The sequence below is a fragment of the Xenopus laevis genome, chromosome 2L, assembly GCF_017654675.1.
Source record: "Xenopus laevis strain J_2021 chromosome 2L, Xenopus_laevis_v10.1, whole genome shotgun sequence".
NCBI classification, from domain to species: Eukaryota; Metazoa; Chordata; class Amphibia; order Anura; family Pipidae; genus Xenopus; species Xenopus laevis.
Genome location: NC_054373.1, coordinates 1,073,576 through 1,098,425, shown reverse-complemented (window position 1 = coordinate 1,098,425; position 24,850 = coordinate 1,073,576). Strand labels below are relative to the sequence as shown.

The following is a 24,850-nucleotide window of genomic DNA, read 5'->3' as shown; positions in this document are numbered from 1 at the left end:
ACTAACGGAATCATCGCTGCAGCTTTTATCCCTTCTCCTAAATGTACTGTAAATATTAGGGGCTTTCTTCTACTAGTCACAATATAATGAGCCATTTACACTCTGTAGTGGGAACAATAATTAAATGCAGTAGTGGAAACACTCAGTGGGGTAAAAGAAAACTGAGAAAATAAGAGTAGGATAAAGGGGGAATAAAGTGCAGAAAAATATATAAAAGAAGAAGAAGATAATGTGAGGGGAATAGGAGTAAAGAGTAACAAGAGACACTGTAGGAGGGAATGGAAAGGGGAGCAAAAGGGGTTGGGGGACCAATAGATAATAAATGTTTTTTGTTGTACAAGGGAAAGTATAGAGGTTTGTTTGTTTAAAAAATATAAATGTATATATTGAAAAAAAACCAAGGTTGTGTTTCTGTGGCAATGTTACATTATTAGTCCCCTGCCTAAATGTCTGATGTGTCAGAACCCACTGAAAGTGTCAATATCCACTACCTTAAAGTCAGACCCAGACTTACAATCTGTGGATTTTGGCAAATGCCAAAATGGCTGATGTAAAATGCCATATTTTGCTGGTAATTTGTAATACCCTTTAAAAAAAGCCCCTGGCCTGCCCCCAATTCGCAAAGAACTTACCTTTTTTCCAGCGCTGTGGACGGCTCTGCGATGTTGCTCCGCCCCTTTTCTGACACCATGTAGCTCCGCCCCCTTTGCATCACAGACCGCCCCCTTTTGGTACCCGCCCCCCACTGGCCGGTAATATTTCTTATTAAAGGTGGCAACCAGTAGCGATCCTAGAGGGGACAGGCCGTGGTGCGTGATCCGTACAGCCACATTTGGCCACATTTTCAGCGGCGAACGGACTGCCGGGGGGCCCTGTGGGGGTGCTGGCCCTGGCCCGCTCGCACCCCCTGCTCCCCCAGTAGTTCCGCCACTGGTGGCAACCCTAGCTGGTGATTAGGCCTATTTTGAATCCTAGTTCATGTCTGCTGACAATTACTGTATGTACAATGCCTGGTGTGCCACTATCCACTGCTTTTAATGGTATAGAACAGGGGTAGGCAACCTGCGGCTCCGGAGCCTCATGCGGCTCTTCATCCTGATTGCTGCGGCTCGGTCTTGCAGCTTTGCCTATCAGGTCGGCTATACAGCCCTCACACCTGCTGGCGGCTGCTTGAGTGTGTGACCGGGGGAAGTTAACGGTTAGATTACGGCGGTCGCACACTCAGGAAGCCGCCAGCAGGAGCGAGGGCTGTATAGACGTCCCAGGAGTGACAGGCAAGACTGAGCCGCAGCAGATGATTCATTATGGTCCTTACTGAGGTCACACACTCAAGACAAGAGAGGGAAGATCAACATGGAGCTTCAGAAACAGTAGTCACATTAAACAGATGAGAACAGTAACATTTAATAGGGCTATTCAGTGTTTCATTTATTTCAAAGTAGCCCTACACATACACACTGCACTTTCTGTTTGTTGTATTCTGTTGTTGTAACAGTTAAAATTAAAAAAAGGTTAAAACTTTTAAAAGTTTTTAATCTGTTTTCGGCTCCAGACTATTTTTCTTTAGTGGAGGAGGGGGCAAAATGGCTCTTTTGATAATAAAAAATCCAAAAAATCCTCCAAGCCACTTTGAAAAACATTAACAGATTATTTCCAGCTTTCAAATGGGGTTCACTGAACCCGTCTGATAAACAAATGCTCAGTAAGGCTACAAATGTATTATTATTGCTACTTTTTATTACTCATATTTTTATTCAGATCCTCTTTTATTTATAATCCAGTCTCTTATTCAAATCAGTGCATGGTTGCTATGGTCATTTGGACCCTAGCAACCAGATGGCTGAAATGACAAACTGAAGAGCTGCTGAATAAAAAACAAAATAAGTCAAAAACCACAAATAATAAAAAATGAAAACCAGTTACAAATTGTCTCAGATTATCCATCTCTACATCCTACTAAGATTTAGTTTAAAGGGGAAACTTGCTAACCTACCTAATACAACAGGCTTCAATCTTCCATCGGAACCCATGAAAATAAACCAACCAATTTTTAGTCTACAGCAGATTTTCAATTTATAAATTGTAATAAAAAAGCCCCTTCCTATTAAAATAGGTCACCTAACAAAAAAGATTTCCCCTTTATTATAGATGGAATTAAGGGGAACATCTGTAAACTCATCCTGCGCATTTTGGGTTGGTAAAGCATTTCCACCTGCTCTTCCTCACGGTTCTCATTGAAATCAGTGGGAGGTGCACAAGGTAGTTGCGAGGGTTAATTTTTTTTAGCCGCATCAAATACTATATCTGACATTAGCATCAAGGGCTCTGACACGCAAGCGTTTTTAGCTGCGCTCCCCTGCGTTACGATTTCTTCCGTTCACATACCTCCCAACATTTTGGAAGTAAAAAGAGGGACAAAAAAAAAATTTCCGCACGTAGCGCAGCAATTTTTTTCACCACACCCTTTCTGTGGCCACACCCCCTAATTACCATGTTTGTTTTACAAAATTTGGCAGGTTATGAAATTTATTATAATATTTCTCCTTATCTAAACTGTGTTTTTGTGTCTCAAAATTGTTACAAAGTATCTTATTTGCACCTGTTAGCTGTTCTGGGCTCTCTGCTAAAAGCCAATTAAGTGAGAAACTTTGTTTCTTTTTCTGGCTGTTCAGTGCAGAGAAAAGAGGGACTTTCCAGTACAAATGAGGGACTGTGGGTTGAGCTGTCAAAAGAGGGACTGTCCCTCCGAAAAAGGCACAGTTGGGAGGTATGTGTTCAGCTGCATGGGAGTGTAAGATTAGACGAACGCAATTATTGTGAAGGGGCTGTACTCACACAGACGCACGTATGCGCCGAACGCAGGTGAAATGTAACATGCTGCGTCCCACCTGCAAGTACAGCCCCTTCACAATAATTGAGTGCGTCTATTCCTGCGCTCCCCTGCGGCTGAACGGAAGAAAGTGCAACGCAGGGGAGCGCACCAAAAAACAGCCGTGTGTAAGAGCCCTTAGTCAGCTAGAGAGGGGTCAATTTTAGCCTTCCCAAACAAAAAATGCACCTCCGCCTATGCCCCTCACCCCCCCCCCCTGCGCTCTCTCTACTGAGGGTCCCAACCCCCCCCCCCTTACAGAACAAGGATTTTCCTTTCTCACTGTCAGTAAATAATGTCTCTTCATTTCCTGCCTGGCAACTGATGACTTGCACATGATCTTTTTTCCCTTTGGTCAGTGACATTACAGAAAGAAATAATCCTGTCAGGCTGAGTGCTGATTGGTCTCCTCATGTTCTCAGTCACTTTCATACACATCTCTCATACACAGATACTTCCTGATACTCTGATACACTTTATATTCCTACCTATTAACCCCTTAAGTAATGATGCACCTCACGTACTATTTACTCTACTCTACCCCCCCAGACTATTAACCCCTCAGCTACTGTTACTCCTCACACGCCAGACTATTAACCCCCTCACATGTCAACTAAACAAAAAATGATGCGGTTCGCATGGGAGCTGACCTGGAAATGCTGTCTCTTCCTAGCCTCAGCCTGTGCGAGACGCCAGCTCCTCCACGCCTGCATTCAGTGCAGAACAAACAGTACAAACAGCGGTGGGTGTACAGGGCTGAACACCCACCGCTGCAACCCTCACCTGTGTGTTTTTTTAAATAAAGCCAAAAATTTTACACAAACGCTGTTGTCCTCACATGGTGTCCTGGATCGGCGCCGAGTATGTGAGAGTATTGTTTGTTCCTCTCACATGTCAGACTTAACCCCTCACACATCAGACTATTAACCCCTCACATGTCAGACTATTAACCTCTCACACGGCAGACTATTAACCCCTCAGGTGTGGATACCCCTCACACAAACATTCTGTTACCCATAATACACTTGGACCACTCGCCCCCCAGGTACTGGACTATTGTTCCCACCAGACTCAGACTGAGCAGATATTTCTGTATTTATTCTAGTTCCTATTTACAGCTGAACGATATAAATGTTACCCAAATTTGCAGCAAAATGTATTGAAATACAGATTTGTGGCGACTGAGAGAAGTGGAGCCTCGTTTTCTTTTCCCAAATACATTTCGAGGCATCGCTGTATCTGCGTCTCAGTCCCAGGTGAGTTGGTTACAATGAGTTTAGTTTTGGAGATAAGGTGACAGTTATGTGAATGTTGCTGAAAGGGTTGGGAATCATTTGGGGTGAAGATTCCACTTACATAACAGGGAAGATTGGGGTGTCACATATGTGTCATATATTGTGTCTGTAACTGATGAGTCTGTGGCATCTCCAGCACATTCTACACTGGGCAATGGGGTATTGACATTTCCATCATACCTCCCAACTGGGACGTTTTTCACGGGACAGTCCTGATTTTCACAGCTCAACCCGCTGTCCTGGATTGTTACTGAAATGTCCCGACTTGTCATTTTGATCTCCTGCACTGAACAGCCAAAAATAGATACAAAGTTTCTAAAACGTAATTGGCTTTTTTGGCAGTGGCAGGTGCACTTAGATACTTTTGTAACAATTTAAGATAAGCAAAGAAACCATTGTAATCATTTAAGATAAGCAGGTCTCTTGGGGAAACTGTGACTTGCAGCTTAAAGGGCAATTTACCTCCAAAACTAAAATAACACATAAAAACCACAGAAATGTGTTCAATATTTCATAACTTGTCAAATTTTGTAAAATGGATATGGTAATAAGGGGGTGTGGCCACACATATAGGCGTTGTCTAAAAATCTAATCTTTCTTTTTCCAAAATGTGGGGAGGTGTGTAGCATATTATTTAATGAGAGCAGCCCAAGCAGATAATGGAGTGAGAAGGAGTAGTCCTGACAGGGATGATGAGCAGGGGGGTATTGGCACCACAAACACATTATTTACAGTGAGGGGCAGAGGAGGGTGGAGAAGAGACACTTGTGACTATATCAGGTGGGAATTCAGATAAAAGTACTTGGTGCTGACCTTGTGCTGCTGCTGCTGCAAATAACCTGGACCAGAACTACTTGTGCTTTTTCCCTCCTGCAGGGGGTCAGGTACCCACGTGTTACCCCTAAAAAAAAAGCCGCTACCCTGGGCAATGAGGAGAGGGTTACAGGTGCGGGTACAGATTCGGGTCTGCACAGATTTACATAGAGGGGACCCCTAGAGACACTGACATTTGTCACCCCCTCCCTTTTATTCACACATTGGCTCACAGCAAATTAATAAAACGATTGTGTCTCCTCAGTGTTTCGGAGCCAATGTGGCTGTTGTTGAGCAGCATGGGGGCCCCCTAAAATCCTGCCGCCCTAGGCCTGGGCCTTAGTGGCCTCTCTACAAATCCGGCCCTGGGTCTGCAGGTTGCGGGTGTCATCTAAATTTCTAATCTTATGTTATATTGTCTATATTTTAGTCCTTTTAAAATTTTTCAAAATTTGTTTCTGTCCCACTTTTGATGACGTCACTTCCGGTTCACAACAACATCACTTCCTGGTCAGCGGGTTGTGGATCAGGTTATATAGTTACATAGTTACACAGTTAAATTGGGTTGAAAAAAGACAAAGTCCATCAAGTCCAACCCCTCCAAAGTAAAACCCAGCATCCATACACACACCCCTCCCTACTGTCACATAAATGATATATCCCCATATCTATACTAACTAACTAATGAGAAACAGATCAAGGGACCTCCCCCCATTCCAACCCCCCAGTTGATCCCTGCAGAGCCCCCACCTCCATGGCATCCAGAGAGTAGTTACACAACATCTCAAACTTCTTGGCCACAATCTACCGACAGAATAATAAGGGTCACAGTCTCTACGCTGAAGATTAGGAGGCCACGGATGGTGCCACTTACTTGCCCTTTGAAGAATGTTTGGCTGTGACCTTGTCCAGCTCCTTGTGGCCCAACTTCAGCTCATGTCTCCCCTCAATGGATCCACTTTGTGTCCCTTTCTCGGATTCCCAAAATGTGACCTGACCGTCCAGAGAGGCCACAGCGATCTCCCTGCCACCCGGGCGGAATGTGACAGCGAGGGCTGCGGGCGAGAATGAGACGTGGCACTGGGCTAAGGGGATCCAAAGCCAAACAAGTGCTGCTCCTCTCACCGTCTGCGCTCAGCTTCAACGTTTCTGTGATCCTCCAGTTCTCCCCCATGTCCCACAGCCTCACAGTCTTATCCCAGGAGGCAGTGGCCAGTACAGAACACCAGGGGTTAAATGCCACACTGCTGATTGGCCCCTCGTGCCCAGTGACTACCTGGGGGACATAAAGTAGATCTCAGTGCCAGGGCAGTAACAGGTCAGTCAATGTGAGCGGGGGTGTTCTGAAAGAGAATGGGGGTCCCAGTGCAAAGAGAAGGGGCATCAGGGGGTACATCAGTAAATCAGGGGGGGTACATTAGTAAATGTGACTCACATGAAGGAGCCGCCCGGTCTGCAGGCTCCACACATAAACCTCATAGGAATCCAGTGCCCCCCCCCCCCCCCCGCACAAACAACCTCTTCCCTCCACCCCGAGGCACCAGAACTGCACTGGTTTTGGGGACATGAAGGTGCGAAAGTTGCGACACCTGCAGAGACAGTCGGGAATTGACCTTATTCAGTAGCAGTGGCACAAATCAGAGCAGCATGGTGTATATATATATATATGTAGGTATAGGTGTGTGTGTATATATATATATATATATTGTTGATTTGTAGGTACCAAGTAATTAACTGCTGCCCCATTAACAACACTGCCTCATCCTCTGCCTATTGTCGTAAAAAACAAAGCTCAGTCCCCGAATGTGGCTCCTCCCCTTGCGTTACAATACTTCTGTGGCCCCTCGGTGCCGGTTTTGAGGCCAGAAGGGCAGCGGGTACCTGAGCAAACTGAACGCCCTCACGGTGCCGTCCCAGGAGGGGCTGAGAATGACCTGCTGGTAAAGGTAACGCTGCTAAGGGGAGAACTGAGGGGAGGGACCAAGATTAGGGGAGGAGGGAACTGTTGGACTCACCGCTGCAGCCAAACGCAATCCAGACGCCGGTGCAGCTGATGGTGGAAACCAGTGTCGGACTGACCCACAGGGAGACCAGGAAAACTCCCGGGGGGCCCAGGTGTCAGTGGCCCCTCATACTGATAAACTTTTGGTCTATTTCATGGTCATTCCATATTTCTTTATGGCAAAAAATAGGCTTAATGTTGAAAGACTAGAGTACAGTAATGACATATAAAAAAAACTAGGAGAATAAAGAGGTTAAATGATGAGAGGAATAATAGTTTGGAAAGTGGGCCCCTGGTCTAAAGTTTTCTGGTGGGTCCCTGGTATCCCAGTCCGACACTGGTGGAAACTCTCTGATCTGAAATACTAAGTAAATTCAGCTGTTGCCCCTCCCCCTGTTAACCCCTGAGCCTTTCTATGTGCCCCCCGAATATAACGGTATTTTCTCGGTCTACAAACCTTACTTGGAAAGGCAGTACCCCCCAAACCAATCCACTACCCCAGGATACAACTGCCTACTCACAAGGCCCGCAAACCTTTGAGTGCAACAGGGGCAGGTAGAGCTCTGATGTAACTATGTAACTAACTATGTAACTAACTATGTAACTAGTCCCAGTTCACTTTTAGACCAATCAGAATGCCGCACGCTGGAAGTGATGCCCCCAGTACAATAACCCCCCCAATACCCACACAGGCAATAAGAGCCCCCCGCCCTAAAATCTCACCAATGGGTCTGCCTTCAGCGTCTCCCATCATTCAGGTGTGGGGGTACAAAGCGCACCCCTCCTGTGCTGTATAGTGTCCCGCACAGAACCCCACTAGTACACGAGACTTGTCTCTGCAGGGCAAGCTTGACAAAGGGGTGGAGCCTCGAAACGTTGCGCCAACGCAGTAAAACTCTTGTAAGGGCTTGAACTACAGACACAAGTCGCATGTGCTAGTGGGGTTCTTTTCTGTGCAGTTTTCACCTTCTAAAGCAGCTCTGGGAGGAGGGGGTCGCTGACCCTGTAAACTGTTCTAAATTGATACATTTACTTGAGACAATTCTTATCAATCAGTTTTATTACAGGCAGCTGTTAGAATTGATACAATAGTTTGGGCTCTTACTGACGAGCGTTTTTACCTGCGCTCCCCTGCGTTCAGTTTTTCTGCATTCAGCCGCAGGGGAGCGCAGGAATAGACGCATTGAGCTTTTTCCAATGGGGCTGTACTCACACAGGCGCGTGTAGGCGCTGAACGCAGGTTGAGACGCAACATGCTGCATTTTTCCTGCGTTCGGCGCCTACACGTGCCTGTATGAGTACAGCCCCATTGGAAAAAGCTCAATGCGTCTATTCCTGCGCTCCCCTGCGGCTGAATGCAGAAAAACGGAACGCAGGGGAGCACAGGTAAAAACGCTCGTCCGTAAGAGCCCTTACTAATACTCCAGAGATGCTGCTGAGAAATCAACTCAATGTTGTAAAATTGTAACAGTTTAGAGTCTGCACCTGAATTACTGAGCTGCCAGACTCAAACACCAGAGACACAGACATTCAACTTTACACTTAGATTTTGGAAAAACTGTTATAAATAAATTGAAACTAAAATGAAAAAAGTGTTTGTAAGCTGAACTTCCCCTTTAAATGCATGTTCAGTTTTAACTTCAAGTTACTTAACCTTTTACCTTCATTATTTATATTTTATCATTTTTGGATTATTTACCTTTTTCCTCTGGCTCTTTCCAGCTTTCATACATACTGTCTATTGCATGCTGCCAGCTGTCACCCTTCCAATGTGATACGGGGGGTCCCTGTGGGACAGTTGCTGCGTCTTCGCAGGGTCTGCACCTCATGGGACTCCTTTAATGATCAGGCCATGCTTTTGTGGGATCGTCTCGTCTAGAGGGGTTATTCCTTTTGGGATATCAAGAGTGCCTATGATAGGGCAGTGGGTACCAGTCGTGAGGATCTTTTGACTGTGAAGAGTACCACAAGATTTAATAGACACAATCGAAGGGCACAGAGGTCTGAAAGACTTCCAGTGGAGAGGTCGGGTGCGAGTGATTGTTTTCCTCGTATCATTACCACAGTCCATTTGTCCATAAAACAATTGAAAAACATTGGAAAATTTTGAGATTGGACCCCAATCTTAAAGATATTTTACCATCACGACCACAATTTACTTATAAGGGAGGTTCCAGCTTGGGGTCTATTCTATCTCCTAGTCTATTTGTGGGTCCAAGGTCATGCAAGCCAGCGCATTGGTTAGAAGTTAAGGGTTGTTATAAATGCGGGGTTACTCGCTGTGGTGCTTGCACATATATGAAAACATCTAAGGATTTTGTAGGCAACAATGGCTCTCGCAGATTCAAAATAGATTTTTATGCAAACTGTGGAACCAAAAACATTATCTATCTTATTACGTGTCAGTGTGGCATTCAATATATAGGAAAAACTATAAGACCCATTCGAAAACTATAAGACCCATTCGAATAAAGATAAATATATAGGAAGGCCAGTGATCCCAATGTTATTAATAGGGAATAAAGATAAATATATAGGAAGGTCAGTGATCCCAATGTTATTAATAGGGAATAAAGATAAATATATAGGAAGGTCAGTGATCCCAATGTTATTAATAGGGAATAAAGATAAATATTTAGGAAGGCCGGTATTTTTTTTACAGAAAAGGTGGCAACCGTAGAAGGTGCTGGGAGGTCTCCACTACAAGAATGGACAAGTCTGAGTCTCAATTGTTCCAGCAGGGGAACCAGCAGCCAAATCTTTCAGTGCTAAAGCCATCACTCGGGGGTCTCTAGAACAGAGCGCAGCCCAAGGGCCCATTCAGTGCCAAGTATTTCAGCTTGTTGGGCAGCACAAGGTACAATCTGGATTACACCCAATACCTGTATTACTCATCTCTGGCCCAGTTTGGGGAATTTTTTAGTTATTTCTTTTGCAGAAAAAATCTCATTGTTCTCTTTGCTTTTCCTTCCCACCCTGTTGGCGGTTGCCTGGGGACTTACCCTACGTGGTTTCTACTTAAATTGTGTGGAAAAAACCTCACGGCACTCTAAGGTCTAAGGTCTAAGGTGTAAGGTCTGAGTGCCGTGAGGTTTATTCCCACAGAATTGCATTAGGAGGTTGCCAAGCCTCAACCCACGTGCACCAGGCTTATCTATATCCACTGGAAAGGAGGGTGTGAGAATCCACACTACACTGTTTCTACTTATTTTCACCATCCTTGTGCCCCAATCACAAATGTCAGCCATTCTCTGTACCACCAGGCGTGTAGGTGAATTAAAGTCTTCACGTTCTGGGAACAAAGAGCTCCCTCCCTAAACTGCCATGACTGTGACAATTGGGCTCGGAGAGAAGTCACTTTGGTGCTGGATCCATGGGGGGGGTGCTCTGAGCTGGAAGTCGGGGGCTGGTGATTTGGATACAATGAGTTTATACCTGAGCCAAATGGTATAAATGAAAATAGCCGTATATACTGTAACTCGCAGTCAGTGAGGACCTCATTGGTGCATTGATTTAGTCCTTGTCTGTAGAGTCTCCCTGGGCCATCAACATGATCCGATCACTGGCCACTGAACGTGTAATGGAAAGTTGCCTAATATTACACTTATATTCCACTATGAAAGACCAGTTTTTGGGTGGAGTTCCCCTTTAAGGGGCGAGAGACGAGCGATTCTCTGGGCGGAGTGAAAGACAGACGGACACAGATTCTCTGTTAAAATGTGTATTTTCTTTTAACTCTGAGTAGAAGCGTCACCTTAATTTAACATTTCTCCCACAGGGTATATTACATAGAAGGGGGTGGGGCTAAGTACATAGGGGTTCGGTCAGGGCGGGGCTTTCCCATAGCAGCAGGTAGATATCACAATGGGCAGCAGTGTAGTGTTACTATGGAGGGGGCAGAGAGTGGGGCAGTACATTGGGGCTCAGACTCACACATGTGTATAGAATATATTGGTGCAAAAATCACCCCACAAAATAGGGGCCGACGTAAGACAATCTTTGTTGTGAATGAGCAGTGGGAGGCCAAGAGCTGCACCCACATTCCCACAGCTGCACCGTAGTCACCCCCTCTTCTGACTGGCCATTGTGTGAAAGGAAGGGGGGCAACTCCATGATTATCGGAGGTAAAAAGAAGTTTGAGACTTGGGGCGGAGTTCACTGGCTCCCACATCTGCAGAGATTGTGCCCCCAGAGTCAAAGTACAGTCTGCAGAGCCTCTCCCCACATTCAGTGAATTCCACCGCTATTTCCCCTGCCATTCCCACTGCCATTCCCACTGCCATTCCCACTGCCATTCCCACTGCCATTCCCACTGCCATTCCCACTGCACTCCCTCCATATTCCCCCCCCCCAGGAACTGTACCCACTGGCACAACTGCCCCCAGCCTGGCACTGACTATAAGTAAAGAAGCTCCTTGTCCCTGTAAATAAAGTCTGTGTAAACATCAAATACTGAAATGCGTTGGCTCCATCACTTGGCAACGTGTGGTGCTCCAGCAGCGGGGGGGGAACACAACTGCCAGCGTTGCCCCAGAGCAGAGTGATGATGAGAGTGGCACATGTTGCCCAGCACAGAGCAGCTCTACCTGACAAGCCTGGGGGGGCACCGATCTACCTGTCTGAGAACATCAACACCCTTCCCTCTTGTGCCAGTTGAGTAAGAATAAAGGTGCCACAGGGCAATTTCACGTGGCAGTTGTGCGAGACAAAGAAAGTGATAGAGAAACACCGGGGAGGCTGTGGGCAGATGGGGGGCAATGAGAGTGGCAAGGGAAATGCAGCCCAGTTAGTCCAGTAGAAAAGCCAATAAGAAGAGGGACAGGGGCAACAAGAAGCAGAAGATGCCCCCCCCCAGTATTCCAGTTATTTCCAATGAGAATCCCGCCTGTAATTCTGCTACGTAGAGTCCAAAGATAATCTGCTCCGGATGACCCGCCCCCGCTCATTACCTGCCCAATCAGGAGCACATGCAGAGCAGAGTCAATGATCTCCATCGGGGCCGTGTTCTGAAATCATCCGCCCCCACCCCCTCCATGTCCAACCCCCGACTGTACAGACATGATACAGGTTTGGCTCCGCCCCTGAGGGGCGCAGGGTCATGTGACATTCACCTCCAGGACATGGTCGTCTGTGCTGGGCACCACCAGGATCTGCCGCCCTAAACTGCCATTGCTGATCTGCCCGGGGTGAAAGGGCTGCAGCCGGGGCATTGGGAGTCCCTTGTGTTCCATATTGTTGCCCGTGGCTCCCGGGGAGACACACCCTCTGTTCTGTCCCCGCCCACTGGCCACTTCACATGGATCCTCCATTGACACCGAGTCATTCTCAATCCAGCTGTCTGTGGGGCAAAAGAAAGGCAAGTGAATCATTAAATTAATGGCCCTAGGGGTGGGGCAGGGATTCTATTTGATGCAAAGGTTGGAGGCTCTTCAGTGAACTGGGTGCTCTCTGCCTTGTACTATTCGGGGGTGGGACATTTAAGCTGGGACTTTGGGCAGATACGATGATCCACCCGCCACTCAAAGCCCAGAGCAAATCACAGAAAATGTCCCAGAGATGCAGAGCACAAAGCAAACACTCACCTGAGCACACGTGTAGCCGTATACCCAGAATCCTGTGCGGCTATTAAAGGCACACTCACTCCAGTTAGGGACATTGGAGCAGTTTATAATGAACCCATATACAGGGTAGGGGGGTAGGTACATGTTTGTCCTACTCAATAGCGGGGGCTCACCTGCATCCAGTTGTTGGGAGTGAGAATGGTGAGGGAGGTACCGGGAGAGCCGCACGTCGGGATAAGGAAGGTAACCGGCAAATAAAGGCATAACCTCCATACTGAGCGTGTGACACGCACCCTCCTTCACTGGTATCATCACAACTCCAGAGCTCCGCCCACAAACTGCCCAGTTACTGCCGCCATCTGCAACTGCAAAGGGACCAATGACAGGTAAGTCTCTGGGTTGTGCCAAACACTTACCTGCAACAAGCACTGCCCTGAGCAGAATGAGAGAGGAGGAGAGAGAGAAGATTAAAGAGACAGTGCACAGAGCTCTGAGAGAGAGCGCAGAAGGAGAGAGGAGAGAAAGACGATTAAAGAGACAGTACACAGCTGAGAGAGAGAGCTGAAGGAGAGAGGAGACAAAGAAGATTAAAGAGACAGTGCATAGATCTCTGAGAGAGAGAGCAGAAAGAGAGAACATAAAAGAGACAATACACACAGCTGAGCGAGATCAGAAGGAGAGAGGAGGAGAGAGAGAAGATTAAAGAGCCAGTACACAGCTGAGAGAGAGAGCAGAAGAAGAAAGGAGAGAGAGAGAGAGGAGATTAAAGAGAGTGCATAGAGCTCTGAGAGAGAGAGCAGAAGGAGAGAGGAGGAGAGTAGTGTTTGGGGTAAGGAAGCAGTAATGGCCCCTCTTGGGTATCCATTTCCCCCACCACGTACAAGTGTAGTTGCCCTGACACTGCAGAGAGCGGCACATAAGAGACCTCACCCTGATAGAAGAGCTGGGCGCTGCTGTAGCCGTTGCAGTCGGTGAGCGTCTCCTCGTTGTCATTCTCCAACGAGTCGCACAAGCGAGTGATAGAGACTTCCAGTGAGCAGAGAGCGCCCGTCTTACAGAACTTCAAATCAGGAGGTGGCGAGATCTCAGCACGCACTGTGTATAATGTCTGTGGGGAAGAGAGGGTTAATATATATATATAAATGAGTACATAATGTATACAGCACACAAGTGGAGGGCCATAAGATAACAACACATGCTTGTAACTCACATAAAAGTGCTCCAGGTGGAAGAGGTAGGTGAAGGGCTGTAGGTGGCTGCAGGGATTGGGGGAGGGGATGGGGTAGAAGCTGACAGAGAAATGACAGGGCAGAGATGGGGGCAGATCCGGGCACCATGTGACTTCCCAAATGAAGAACAGGCACTGCTGGCTCTGGAGCTCCTGTATATGTGAGACACAAACACTGGTTATACACAGTCATGTGATATGTATGTATTGCTCATATACACAGCTATTACATGCATCTCATTACATTACACAGAGATATTACCTGGATACCCGCTTGGTGCAGGGGCTGGAACTTCAAGTCCCGCGTGGAGGTGAGACTGCTCTCTGACAGCTGGAACTGGAACTCACACGTGTTTTCCACACAGACCTGAATATATTTCCTGACAGGAGAGAATATATTGGAGATGTGATACATTCCGTGTCATTTACATTTATTAGGTCCTTAAATCTTTGGACAGAGAACTTTTTTTCTCTAATTTTGGTTCTGTACATGACCACAATGAAGTTTAAATGAAACAACTCAGATGCAGTTGAACTGCAGACTTTCAGCTTTAATTCAGTGGGTTGAACAAAAAGATTGTATAAAATGTGAGGAACTAAAGCCTTTTATTTAACACAATCTCTTCATTTCAGGGGCTCAAAAGTAATTGGACCATTGAGTCAAAGTCTATTTCATGGGCAGGTGGGGCAATTCCTTGGTTATGTCATTATCAATGAAGCAGATAAAAGCCCTGGAGTTGATTTGAGGGGGGGGAACAGGCAACATGAGGACACAGGAGCTCTCCATGCAGGTGAAACAAGTCCTCCTTAAGCTGCAAAAACAGAAAAAAACCATCTGAGAAGTTGCTCCAATATTAGGAGAGGCAAAATCTCCAGTTTGGTACATGGTGAGAAAGAAAGAAATCACTGGTGAACTCAACAACACAAAAAGACCTGGACGTCCACGGAAGACAACAGTGGTGGATGATCTCAGAATCATTTCCATGGGGAAGAGAAAGCCCTTCACAAGAGCCAAACAAGTGAAGAACAGTCTCCAGGAGGTAGAGTCTCCATATCCAAGTCTACCATAAAGAGAAGACTGTATGAAAGTAAATACAGAGGGGGCACTGCAAGGTACAAGCCACTCATAAGCATCAACAATACAAAGGCTACATTGGACTTTGATAAAAAACATCTAAAAAAGGCAGCGCAGTTGTGGAAAACCATTCTTTGGACAGATGAAACCAAGATGAAGCTCCAGCAGAATGATGACAAGAGTAAAAAAGTGTGGAGAAGGCTTGGGAAGAGCTGATGATCCAAAGCATAGCACAGTTGTGTATAAAACATTTGGGGGGCAGTGTGATGGCTTGGGGTGCATGGCTGCCAGTGGGACACTAGTGTTTATCCATCATGTGACACAGAAGCACAAGAATGAATTGTGAGCTCTTCAGAGACACTGTCTGCTCAAATCCAGCTAAATGCCTCTGTCTGACCATCATCTCCTCTCCTTTCAGATACTGCTTTCACCTGCACCTTCACAACCATCTCTCTCTACCCACACGTACAGAAACCTTAATGCCTTTGAACCACAACAATTATCAACAGTATCAGCACAATCCATATCTCATATTAATACTCTCTCCTGTACCAATATGGCAGCTTCTCTCTACAACGATGCCCTTTCAACAGCACTTGACTCCCTTGCACCTTCCATCACCCGTCACAGCCGACCAGCTACACCCCAACCCTGACACACTAGTGTAACTCGGTACCTCAGAAGATGTAGTAGATCAGCTGAGCGACGGTGGAGAAAGTCACAAACTGATCCTGACTTCATCCACTTCAAATTCATGCTCTCCTGCTATAACCGAGCTCTATCATTAGCCAAAGAACAATACTTCTCTTATCTAATATCTACTATGTCCTCCAAACCACAGCAGCTGTTTGCCACATTTAACGCACTCCTATGCCCCCCTCCACCTCCTCCACCTATTAATGTTACCGCCCAAGATCTTGCTCATTTCTTTAATGAAAAATTCAATCTCATTAGGCTGAGCATACCGTCCGACAACAATCTCAGACCAACGTGCAGTCCACTCACATCTACTTTGCACTCCTTCACCCCTGCAACTCTAGATGAAGTCAGCAAACTTCTAGTCTGCTCAAAACCCACCACCTGCTCCCTTGACCCCATACCCTCTCGCCTTCTCCACCCAATCTCTGATACACTCTCTCCTGCACTTACCCACCTATTTAATCTTTCACGCTCTACTGGTACCTTTCCATCATTATACAAACAAGCACTAATCACACCTATCCTCAAAAAACCTTCCCTTGATCCCAGCTCTCCCACTAACTATCGACCGGTCTCCCTTCTTCCATTCGCCTCCAAATTACTAGAAAGGCTTGTTTACAAACGCCTGATCCAGCATCTCACTCACAACTCCCTCCTCGACCCCCTGCAATCTGGCTTCCGCCCATCACACTCGACTGAAACTGCACTCACCAAAGTAACCAATGATCTTCTATTGGCAAAGTCTAAAGGTCATTATTCCATTCTAATCCTTCTAGATCTCTCTGCAGCCTTTGACACAGTTGACCACACACTCCTCCTTGACATTCTATACTCATCTGGCATTCGGGACACTGCTCTTTCATGGTTTACATCTTATCTGTCTGACGGTTCCTTTAAAGTTTCCTTCTCTAACTCTACTTCTACTACTTTCCCACTCTCTGTTGGAGTTCCTCAAGGCTCTGTTCTTGGCCCCCTACTGTTCTCATTCTATACAACTTCACTAGGAAAACTCATTCAGTCATTTGGACTTCAGTATCACCTTTATGCTGATGGCACCCAACTCTACTTGTCTACTCCTGATCTTTCTAATTCTGTCCTTTCCCAAGTCACAGACTGTCTCTCTGCTGTCTCCTCCTGGATGTCACAGCGCCACCTGAAACTGAACCTTTCTAAAACAGAACTCATCATATTTCCTCCAAGATCTTCCCCTGTCCCTCAGATATCACTCACAGTAAACAACACCACCTTTCATTCCACCACACAGGCTGCCTAGGAGTCATCTTAGACTCTCATCTGTCTTTTTCACCTCACATTCAAACACTTGCAAAATCTTGCCGTATTCAACTGCGCAACATTGCTCAAATACGACCCTATCTCAGTTCAGGATCAACTAAAACACTGATTCAGTCTCTCATCATCTCCCGCCTTGATTACTGCAACTTACTCCTCACAGGTATTCCAACAAGTCACCTTTCACAACTCCAATCTGATCTAAACGCGGCCGCTAGACTCATTCATCTATCTCACCGCTCAACATCAGCTGCTCCCATATGTATGTCTCTTCACTGGCTCCCAATCTCTTCTAGAATCAAATTCAAATTATTTACACTCAATAATAATGAAACCCCTCCCTATATTTCATCTCTAATCTCCAAATACTCTCCTTCATGAAACCTTTGCTCTGCTTCTGATCTTCCCTCACTTCTCCTCTGATCACTTCTGCCCATTCTCGTCTACAAGACTTCTCTCGGGCTTCTGCTTTTCTCTGGAACTCTCTGCCACAAGCTCTCAGACTTTCTCCTTCCTTCCAAACTTTCAAGCTCCTTAAAGACCCATCTGTTTAAAGAGGCTTATTCAATGTACCTTAATTAATCATTGCTGTATCAAAAATGACAGTGTTTATATAATCCTAATGTCTCAATTGTACTCTAACCTTTTAGTTTGTAAACTCTAATCTCTAGGTCCTTCTAACCCTATTGTATCTGTAATCCTTGTCTGTTATCCTCCATTTATTCCCTGTTTGTTATAACTAAGGTAAAGCACTGCGTATCTTGACAGCGCTATATAAATAAATGATGATGATAATGAGCCAAAACATAGAGCCAAAGCAACCCAGGAGTTTATTAAAGCAAAGAAGTGGAATATTCAGCTGATGTGAAGCCAATTGAGCTGCATTTCACTTGTTGAAGACTAAACTTGGGACAGAAAGGCCACAAACAAAGAGCAAGTGAAAGAAGCGGCTGCAGTAAAGACCTGGCAGAGCATTAAACAGGAGCAAACCCACAATCTGCTGATGTCCATGAGTTCAACACTTCAGCCTGTCATTGCAGCAAAGGCTTTTACAACAACTATTAGACATGAACATTTGATTTTCAGTTTTTTTAATTTGTCCAATTACTTTTGAGCCCCTGAAATGAAGTGATTGTGTTAAAAAAAGGCTTTAGTTTGTCACATTTTTATACAATCTTTTTGTTCAACCCACTGAATTAAAGCTGAAAGTCTGCAGTTCAACTGCATCTGAGTTGTTTCATTTAAACTTCATTGTGGTCATGTACAGAACCAAAATTAGAGAAAAGTTGTCTCTGTCCAAATATTTATGGGCCTAACTGTATATGTCCCACACCAGCACAAGCAGTGTTCTGTTACCCGGTTGGCAGATGTTAAATAGTTACATTTACAGTTACACATTTAATTGGTTTGAAAAAAGACAAAGTCCATCAAGTCCAACCCCTCCAAATGGAAACCCAGCCCCATACACACACCCCTCCCTACTTTTAAAACACATCATCTCAGTGCCCAGACTGTGAGACCGGTGCATACATATAGGTGCAGTGAGAGGGGTGCATACATATAGGTGCAGTGAGACCGGTGCATACATATAGGTGCAGTGAGACCGGTGCATACATATAGGTGCAGTGAGACTGGTGCATACATATAGGTGCAGTGAGAGCGGTGCATACATATAGGTGCAGTGAGATTGGTGCATACATATAGGTGCAGCGAGACGGGTGCATACATATAGGTGCAGTTAGACCGGTGCATACATATAGGTGCAGTGAGATTGGTGCATACATATAGGTGCAGTGAGATGGGTGCATACATGTAGGTGCAGTGAGACTGATGCATACATATAGGTGCAGTGAGAGCGGTGCATACATATAGGTGCAGTGAGAGCTGTGCATACATATAGGTGCAGTGAGATGGGTGCATACATAAGAGATAGGTGCATACATATAGGTGCAGTTAGACCGGTGCATACATATAGGTGCAGTGAGACCGGTGCATACATATAGGTGCAGTGAGACCGGTGCATACATATAGGTGCAGTGAGACCGGTGCATACATATAGGTGCAGTGAGACGGGTGCATACATATAGGTGCAGTGAGAGCGGTGCATACATATAGGTGCAGTGAGATGGGTGCATACATATAGGTGCAGTGAGAGCGGTGCATACATATAGGTGCAGTGAGAGCAATGCATACATATAGGTGCAGTGAGACTGGTGCATACATATAGGTGCCGTGAGACTGGTGCATACATATAGGTGCAGTGAGATTGGTGCATACATATAGGTGCAGTGAGACGGGTGCATACATATAGGTGCAGTTAGACCGGTGCATACATATAGGTGCAGTGAGATAGGTGCATACATATAGGTGCCGTGAGACTGGTGCATACATATAGGTGCAGTGAGATGGGTGCATACATATAGGTGCAGTGAGATAGGTGCATACATATAGGTGCCGTGAGACTGGTGCATACATATAGGTGCAGTGAGATGGGTGCATACATATAGGTGCAGTGAGAGCGGTGCATACATATAGGTGCAGTGAGATGGGTGCATACATATAGGTGCAGTGAGAGCGGTGCATACATATAGGTGCAGTGAGATGGGTGCATACATATAGGTGCAGTGAGATAGGTGCATACATATAGGTGCCGTGAGACTGGTGCATACATATAGGTGCAGTGAGATTGGTGCATACATATAGGTGCAGTGAGACGGGTGCATACATATAGGTGCAGTTAGACCGGTGCATACATATAGGTGCAGTGAGATAGGTGCATACATATAGGTGCCGTGAGACTGGTGCATACATATAGGTGCAGTGAGATGGGTGCATACATATAGGTGCAGTGAGATAGGTGCATACATATAGGTGCCGTGAGACTGGTGCATACATATAGGTGCAGTGAGATGGGTGCATACATATAGGTGCAGTGAGAGCGGTGCATACATATAGGTGCAGTGAGAGCGATGCATACATATAGGTGCAGTGAGACTGGTGCATACATATAGGTGCAGTGAGATGGGTGCATACATATAGGTGCAGTGAGATAGGTGCATACATATAGGTGCCGTGAGACTGGTGCATACATATAGGTGCAGTGAGATGGGTGCATACATATAGGTGCAGTGAGAGCGGTGCATACATATAGGTGCAGTGAGATAGGTGCATACATATAGGTGCCGTGAGACTGGTGCATACATATAGGTGCAGTGAGATTGGTGCATACATATAGGTGCAGTGAGACTGGTGCATACATATAGGTGCAGTTAGACTGGTGCATACATATAGGTGCAGTGAGACCGGTGCATACATATAGGTGCAGTGAGACCGGTGCATACATATAGGTGACGTGAGACCGGTGCATACATATAGGCGCAGCACCCAGGGGTCCTACTTACCGGGTCCCAGAGGAGAGCAGAGTGTGCTGAGCTCTCAGGGGCAGCTGGAAGGACAGACTGATGATGGTGGAATAGATGGACCACGGACAGTCAACAGTAACCTGCACATAAACAAAGTTCTCATCACTTGGCAACATGAATCCTATTGTTACAGGCACTTGTCCCCAACCCTTCCCCCCTGCCCATGGGTCCCTCACCCACCCGCTGTTCTGTAGTGTTGCTGATGAGTGAGTCCAACTGATCCCGCCCTCTGTGGGGCACCTCTCCATTCAGCAGGTGTCCGGCCTCTGGCAGCAAACACACCACGTCCAACTCAAACTCCACAATGTGATAGGGGGGTGTGGGGGGCAGACAGATACTCGTCACCTTCTCAGAGCGCTGAATACTGAGCGACTTCTCACTCACCTCCCCTGGAGAAAGAGGCACTCGTCAGTTGTGTGGCCCTCAGAGAGAGAGCGAGAGTGTTTATGTGTGTGAGAGAGTGTTTATGTGTGTGAGAGAGTGTATGTATGGGAGTGAGAGTGTGTGTAAGTGTGTGTATGGGAGTGTTAGTGTACGGCTCAGAGGAAAGGTGCAGTGGGTGTGAATACAGGGGGTCCATATACAGGGGCAAGATGAGGGGGAGTGGGTTCCATGTTCAGCCATTATTACAGCACTCTCCCCCATCTACATGAACTCATGCCAGGGGACCCCTACAAAGGAGAAGGGGAAGCTAAAATGTCGTCCTACTTTAGGGTGTCACAGACACAAAGGCCCAACTATTGTTCTGAGCTCATGACAGACTAAAGGTAAAGCCATGAAAGAGGCTCAATGCTAGTGTGTGTGTGTGTGAGAGAGAAGCAAATGGGAGACACTCAGAAAAAACATGGCAGCCAGAGTGCACCAGCCAGAGTGTTTGTGGCAGAGGAGCTGGCACTCACCTTGGCTGTTCCTGCAGATGGCGGCTGTGGTGCCGGTTCCCAGTAGGACAGGCATATTCTCAGTGTTACTCAGCTGCAGGGTGTCCCCATTCTTTATAGTGTAATGTCCTGTGGTGACTGTGAACTTCACGCTCTGTCGGATTCCAGCCAGGAGGCATTCTGGGAATGAGAGGGAGGAGCCACATCAGCCAGCTGTCTGGGTAACCCATGTGCATATAGGGACCTGTATGTGCAACTCACCACTCTGGGGTTCCACCTTCAGCTGAGGATCCTGGGTATATACATCATATTGAACGATGGGGTAAATATGGGGGAGCTGCAGTTGCACCTCTCCAACAGATGCCACCAGCTGGCGCAGGGTATAGGTGCCCGACTCTGATGCCTGAGCAAAAACACAATATCATTATGCAGCACATTCACTTATTATATTACACACCCTAGTTCCCAAATGTGTCACCCATCAGTGGGAGGGGCAGACATGTCCCATAGTTCCCTTCTGTGCCATGTGTTGCCCTTTAGTGGGAGGAGCAAAGAGCTATGTGCTGGTACCTGTGTATGAAAGGTGAGGTGGTTGAGGCCAGGTTGTAGGGTGACATTGTGGCACTTCAGGGTGTTGGCTCCTTCCTTCAGGGTGAGACTGGTCTGTCTGTCCAATGAGGAGGATGACTGGGAGTCCTGAGAGCGGAGCAGCACATGGACATTTCTACAGATGACGCCCGCGCTTACTAGTCCCCCCTCTGATGGGCTCTTCTCATGCATCTCAGAGAGTTCTAGAGCAGGCGCCGTTCCTCTGGCCCCTGGGGGCCCCTCAGTCTGAAAGAAGATTGTGCCATTGGCTGGTTTGTGCCTCGTTAGCCACTCGGCCGTCTTGCGATAACTGCTCCTGTCCAGGTTGTAGTGGAAGTGGCCAGAGATATAGTCCAGCTGTAGGGGCTCCGGCATCAAGCTGAGAAGGGTCAGTTCCATGGTCAGGGACCCTCCCACGTGCACAACCGCATTGGGGGGCTCAAAGCTGAGAGAGGTGAGTTGTGCGAAGGATCCCAATGGGAGGCAGACCGGGGACTCTGGGGAGAGAGGAAGGAGGGAACATTAAGATGGAGGAGGGCTAATTGAGATGGAGGAGGGCTAATTAAGATGGAGGAGGGCTAATTAAGATGGCTGGGGGAGAGCTAAGTGTCTGTATATTCAGGACACCAGGGCTACAAGGCAGCAGTTCTAACACACACATTTTCCTCCATATTGAAATATGCAAATAGAGTGCATGCTCACCAGACTGTATGTAGGTACATGCTCACCAGTATGTTAGTTGGGGGCTCAGTAGAGTGCTAGTGACCAGTCACACATAGGAGTGGCCCTTACCTGGGCTGGTGCTGCTCTTAGCTGCAAACTTGAGGATTTCTTGGCAGAAAAGCTGTCGCTCTTCCTGAGAGAGATTCACATCAGCCGCTAGCAGACTGCAAGTCCTGAGGTATCTGGGGGGGGGGCTGAGGAATCAACACTGAAATCAGAGAGAACAAGGGGCGCACACACAGGGGAAGGGGGGAACGCCAGGCTGAACCCCATTTGTTCATACTCCAATATTTCTTCATTCTCACAATGCACCACATAAGTCTCCCTCCTGCCTGTATCACCATGTGACCCCGCGTTGTCTTGGAGTTCCCTTTTTTTATTATCCTCTATGTATATAGCACTGACATATTCTGCAGCGCTGTACAGAGAGTATATATCAGTCCCTGCCCCGTGAGCTTACAATCTAAGGTCCCTATCACATTCCTATCAGACGCTGCCCCATGATCTTACAATCTAATGTCCCTAACACATTCCCATTAGTCCCTGCCCCAGTGGAGCTTACAATCTAATGTCCCTATCACATTCCCATCAGTCCCTGCCCCAGTGAGCTTACAATCTAAGGTCCCTATCACATTCCCATCAGTCCCTGCCCCAGTGTGTTTACAATCTAAGGTCCCTATCACATTCCCATCAGTCCTTGCCCCAGTGAGTTTACAATCTAAGGTCCCTATCACATTCCCATCAGTCCCTGCCCCAGTGAGTTTACAATCTAAGGTCCCTATCACATTCCCTGGCACTAGGGCCAGTTCTATCAGGAGCTTATTAACTTGCCTGGATGTATTTGTGGAGTGGAGGGAAAGTGGGGTACCCAGTGGAAATACACGCAGACACAGGGAAAAAACACAAACTCCATGCAGATATTGCCCTGACTGGGATCAAACCTACGAGTGCACCATATTCCCTTCTGTGCCACACTGCAGATGGTGAGCCTCTAGCCCCGCCTCTCGCTGTACCATGTGACACAGATAGGCTGCCTGGGGGGCAAGGGATTTACACAGGGAGGATACGGCTCTGTCTGTCCCAGTTGCCTCTGACACTCGGCCAGTTGTTTGCGAGTGTGAGTGAGGGGCAGTTCCCAGGCCTCTGATTGGTACATATTCAGGGCGCTCTGTAGGAAGGGCTCAGCTTTCTGTGGGCAGGTCTTCTTCCTGAAAAGACAGGCACTTAGAAAGGAATGAGGGAAAAACAGAAAAAGTGGTTTCTCCCACATACAACATCGGATTTGGCTATAGAAGCCCAGAGCTACAGTCTGAAATATGGAGGAGGAGCTTGGAGTCCCCAGTCACCCACCATATTTGATTCCCCTAAACCACAACAGCTCTCCCCATAGTGACTAGTGGTGCACCCAATTATTGTGCTTCTCCTCTTACTCTCCTCAACATACTGTCCAACAGAAGAGATGTAGATAATAAGAGATGTAGATAATAAAGAGATGTAGATAATAAAGAGATGTAGATAATAAAGAGATGAGATGAAGAGATAGAAGATATAACAGGGAATTACATGTAGAAGTTGGCCAGGTCCTTCCCGAGCAGCTTGGCAGAGCGAGTCCTCCCGATGCTGTTGTACATCTCTATGGTTGCCTGGCACAGCTCCTGGGGGGCAGAGAACAGGCTCAGAGTGGGCAGTGCCATGGGCTCATAGTCTCCAGCAGTATCACACTCACCAGATAGTGCTTCTCAAAGGTCTCCTCAGAGGACAGCGCCTCCTGCAGCTTCTTATAAGGACTGTCAGCTGTATTGGCTGCAAGGGAACATCATCAGGAACAAGCGAAAAAAATAATATCAGTATCAGTACCACACTGGTGGGCTAGAGAAGACACAGGTGGGCTATAGAGGGTTCTCAGGCTGACATAGGTGGGCTATAGGGGGGCTTTAAATGGGTTTTCAGGAATCAGAGTATTTATTATAGAAATTGAAAGAGCACAGACTGGATCAATATGAAACCATGAACATGAGCAGAGCTCTGCCCTTACCTGTCTCTGACCTCTCTGTTCCAAGTCCAGCCAACAAGTCTACAGTCCGGTGAAGATCTTCAGAACAAGGGCCTGTCTCAGACACCAAACCACACAGGGAGCCAAGAGCCTGGAGCTGAGACACGAGACACAAACACCATGAAATCAATGGAGATGTGGCAGCAGCAGGAGGGCACAATGGGACCTGAAGGACTGGCAGCAGGAGGGTGGCGGGGGGTATGTTATAAGGACTGTGTGCCAGTCATTAGTGTCCCAGTCATAAGTGTGCCGGTCATAAGTGTGCCGGTCATTAGTGTGCCAGTCATTAGTGTGCCAGTCATTAGTGTGCCAGTCATTAGTGTGCCAGTCATTAGTGTGCCAGTCATTAGTGTG

General features: G+C 46.8%; 1 protein-coding gene across 1 annotated transcript in view; it reads right to left on the bottom strand.

The window, feature by feature from the left end:
* Positions 1–10,684: 10,684 nt before the first annotated feature.
* Positions 10,685–24,850, bottom strand: part of trappc10.L (trafficking protein particle complex subunit 10 L homeolog) — a 30,924-nt gene continuing 16,758 nt past the window's right edge. The window contains exons 9-23 of the mRNA XM_018245774.2: positions 24,479–24,593; positions 24,170–24,246; positions 24,007–24,098; positions 23,511–23,651; positions 22,513–22,625; positions 21,703–22,217; positions 21,394–21,535; positions 21,154–21,312; positions 20,435–20,643; positions 20,234–20,334; positions 14,031–14,148; positions 13,751–13,921; positions 13,471–13,648; positions 12,714–12,905; positions 10,685–12,317 (exon numbers count right to left, since the gene is read on the bottom strand). Coding sequence (XP_018101263.1) covers positions 12,076–12,317; positions 12,714–12,905; positions 13,471–13,648; positions 13,751–13,921; positions 14,031–14,148; positions 20,234–20,334; positions 20,435–20,643; positions 21,154–21,312; positions 21,394–21,535; positions 21,703–22,217; positions 22,513–22,625; positions 23,511–23,651; positions 24,007–24,098; positions 24,170–24,246; positions 24,479–24,593 — 2,565 coding nt within the window. The 3' untranslated portion in view covers positions 10,685–12,075. The remainder of the gene's footprint in view (positions 12,318–12,713; positions 12,906–13,470; positions 13,649–13,750; positions 13,922–14,030; positions 14,149–20,233; positions 20,335–20,434; positions 20,644–21,153; positions 21,313–21,393; positions 21,536–21,702; positions 22,218–22,512; positions 22,626–23,510; positions 23,652–24,006; positions 24,099–24,169; positions 24,247–24,478; positions 24,594–24,850) is intronic.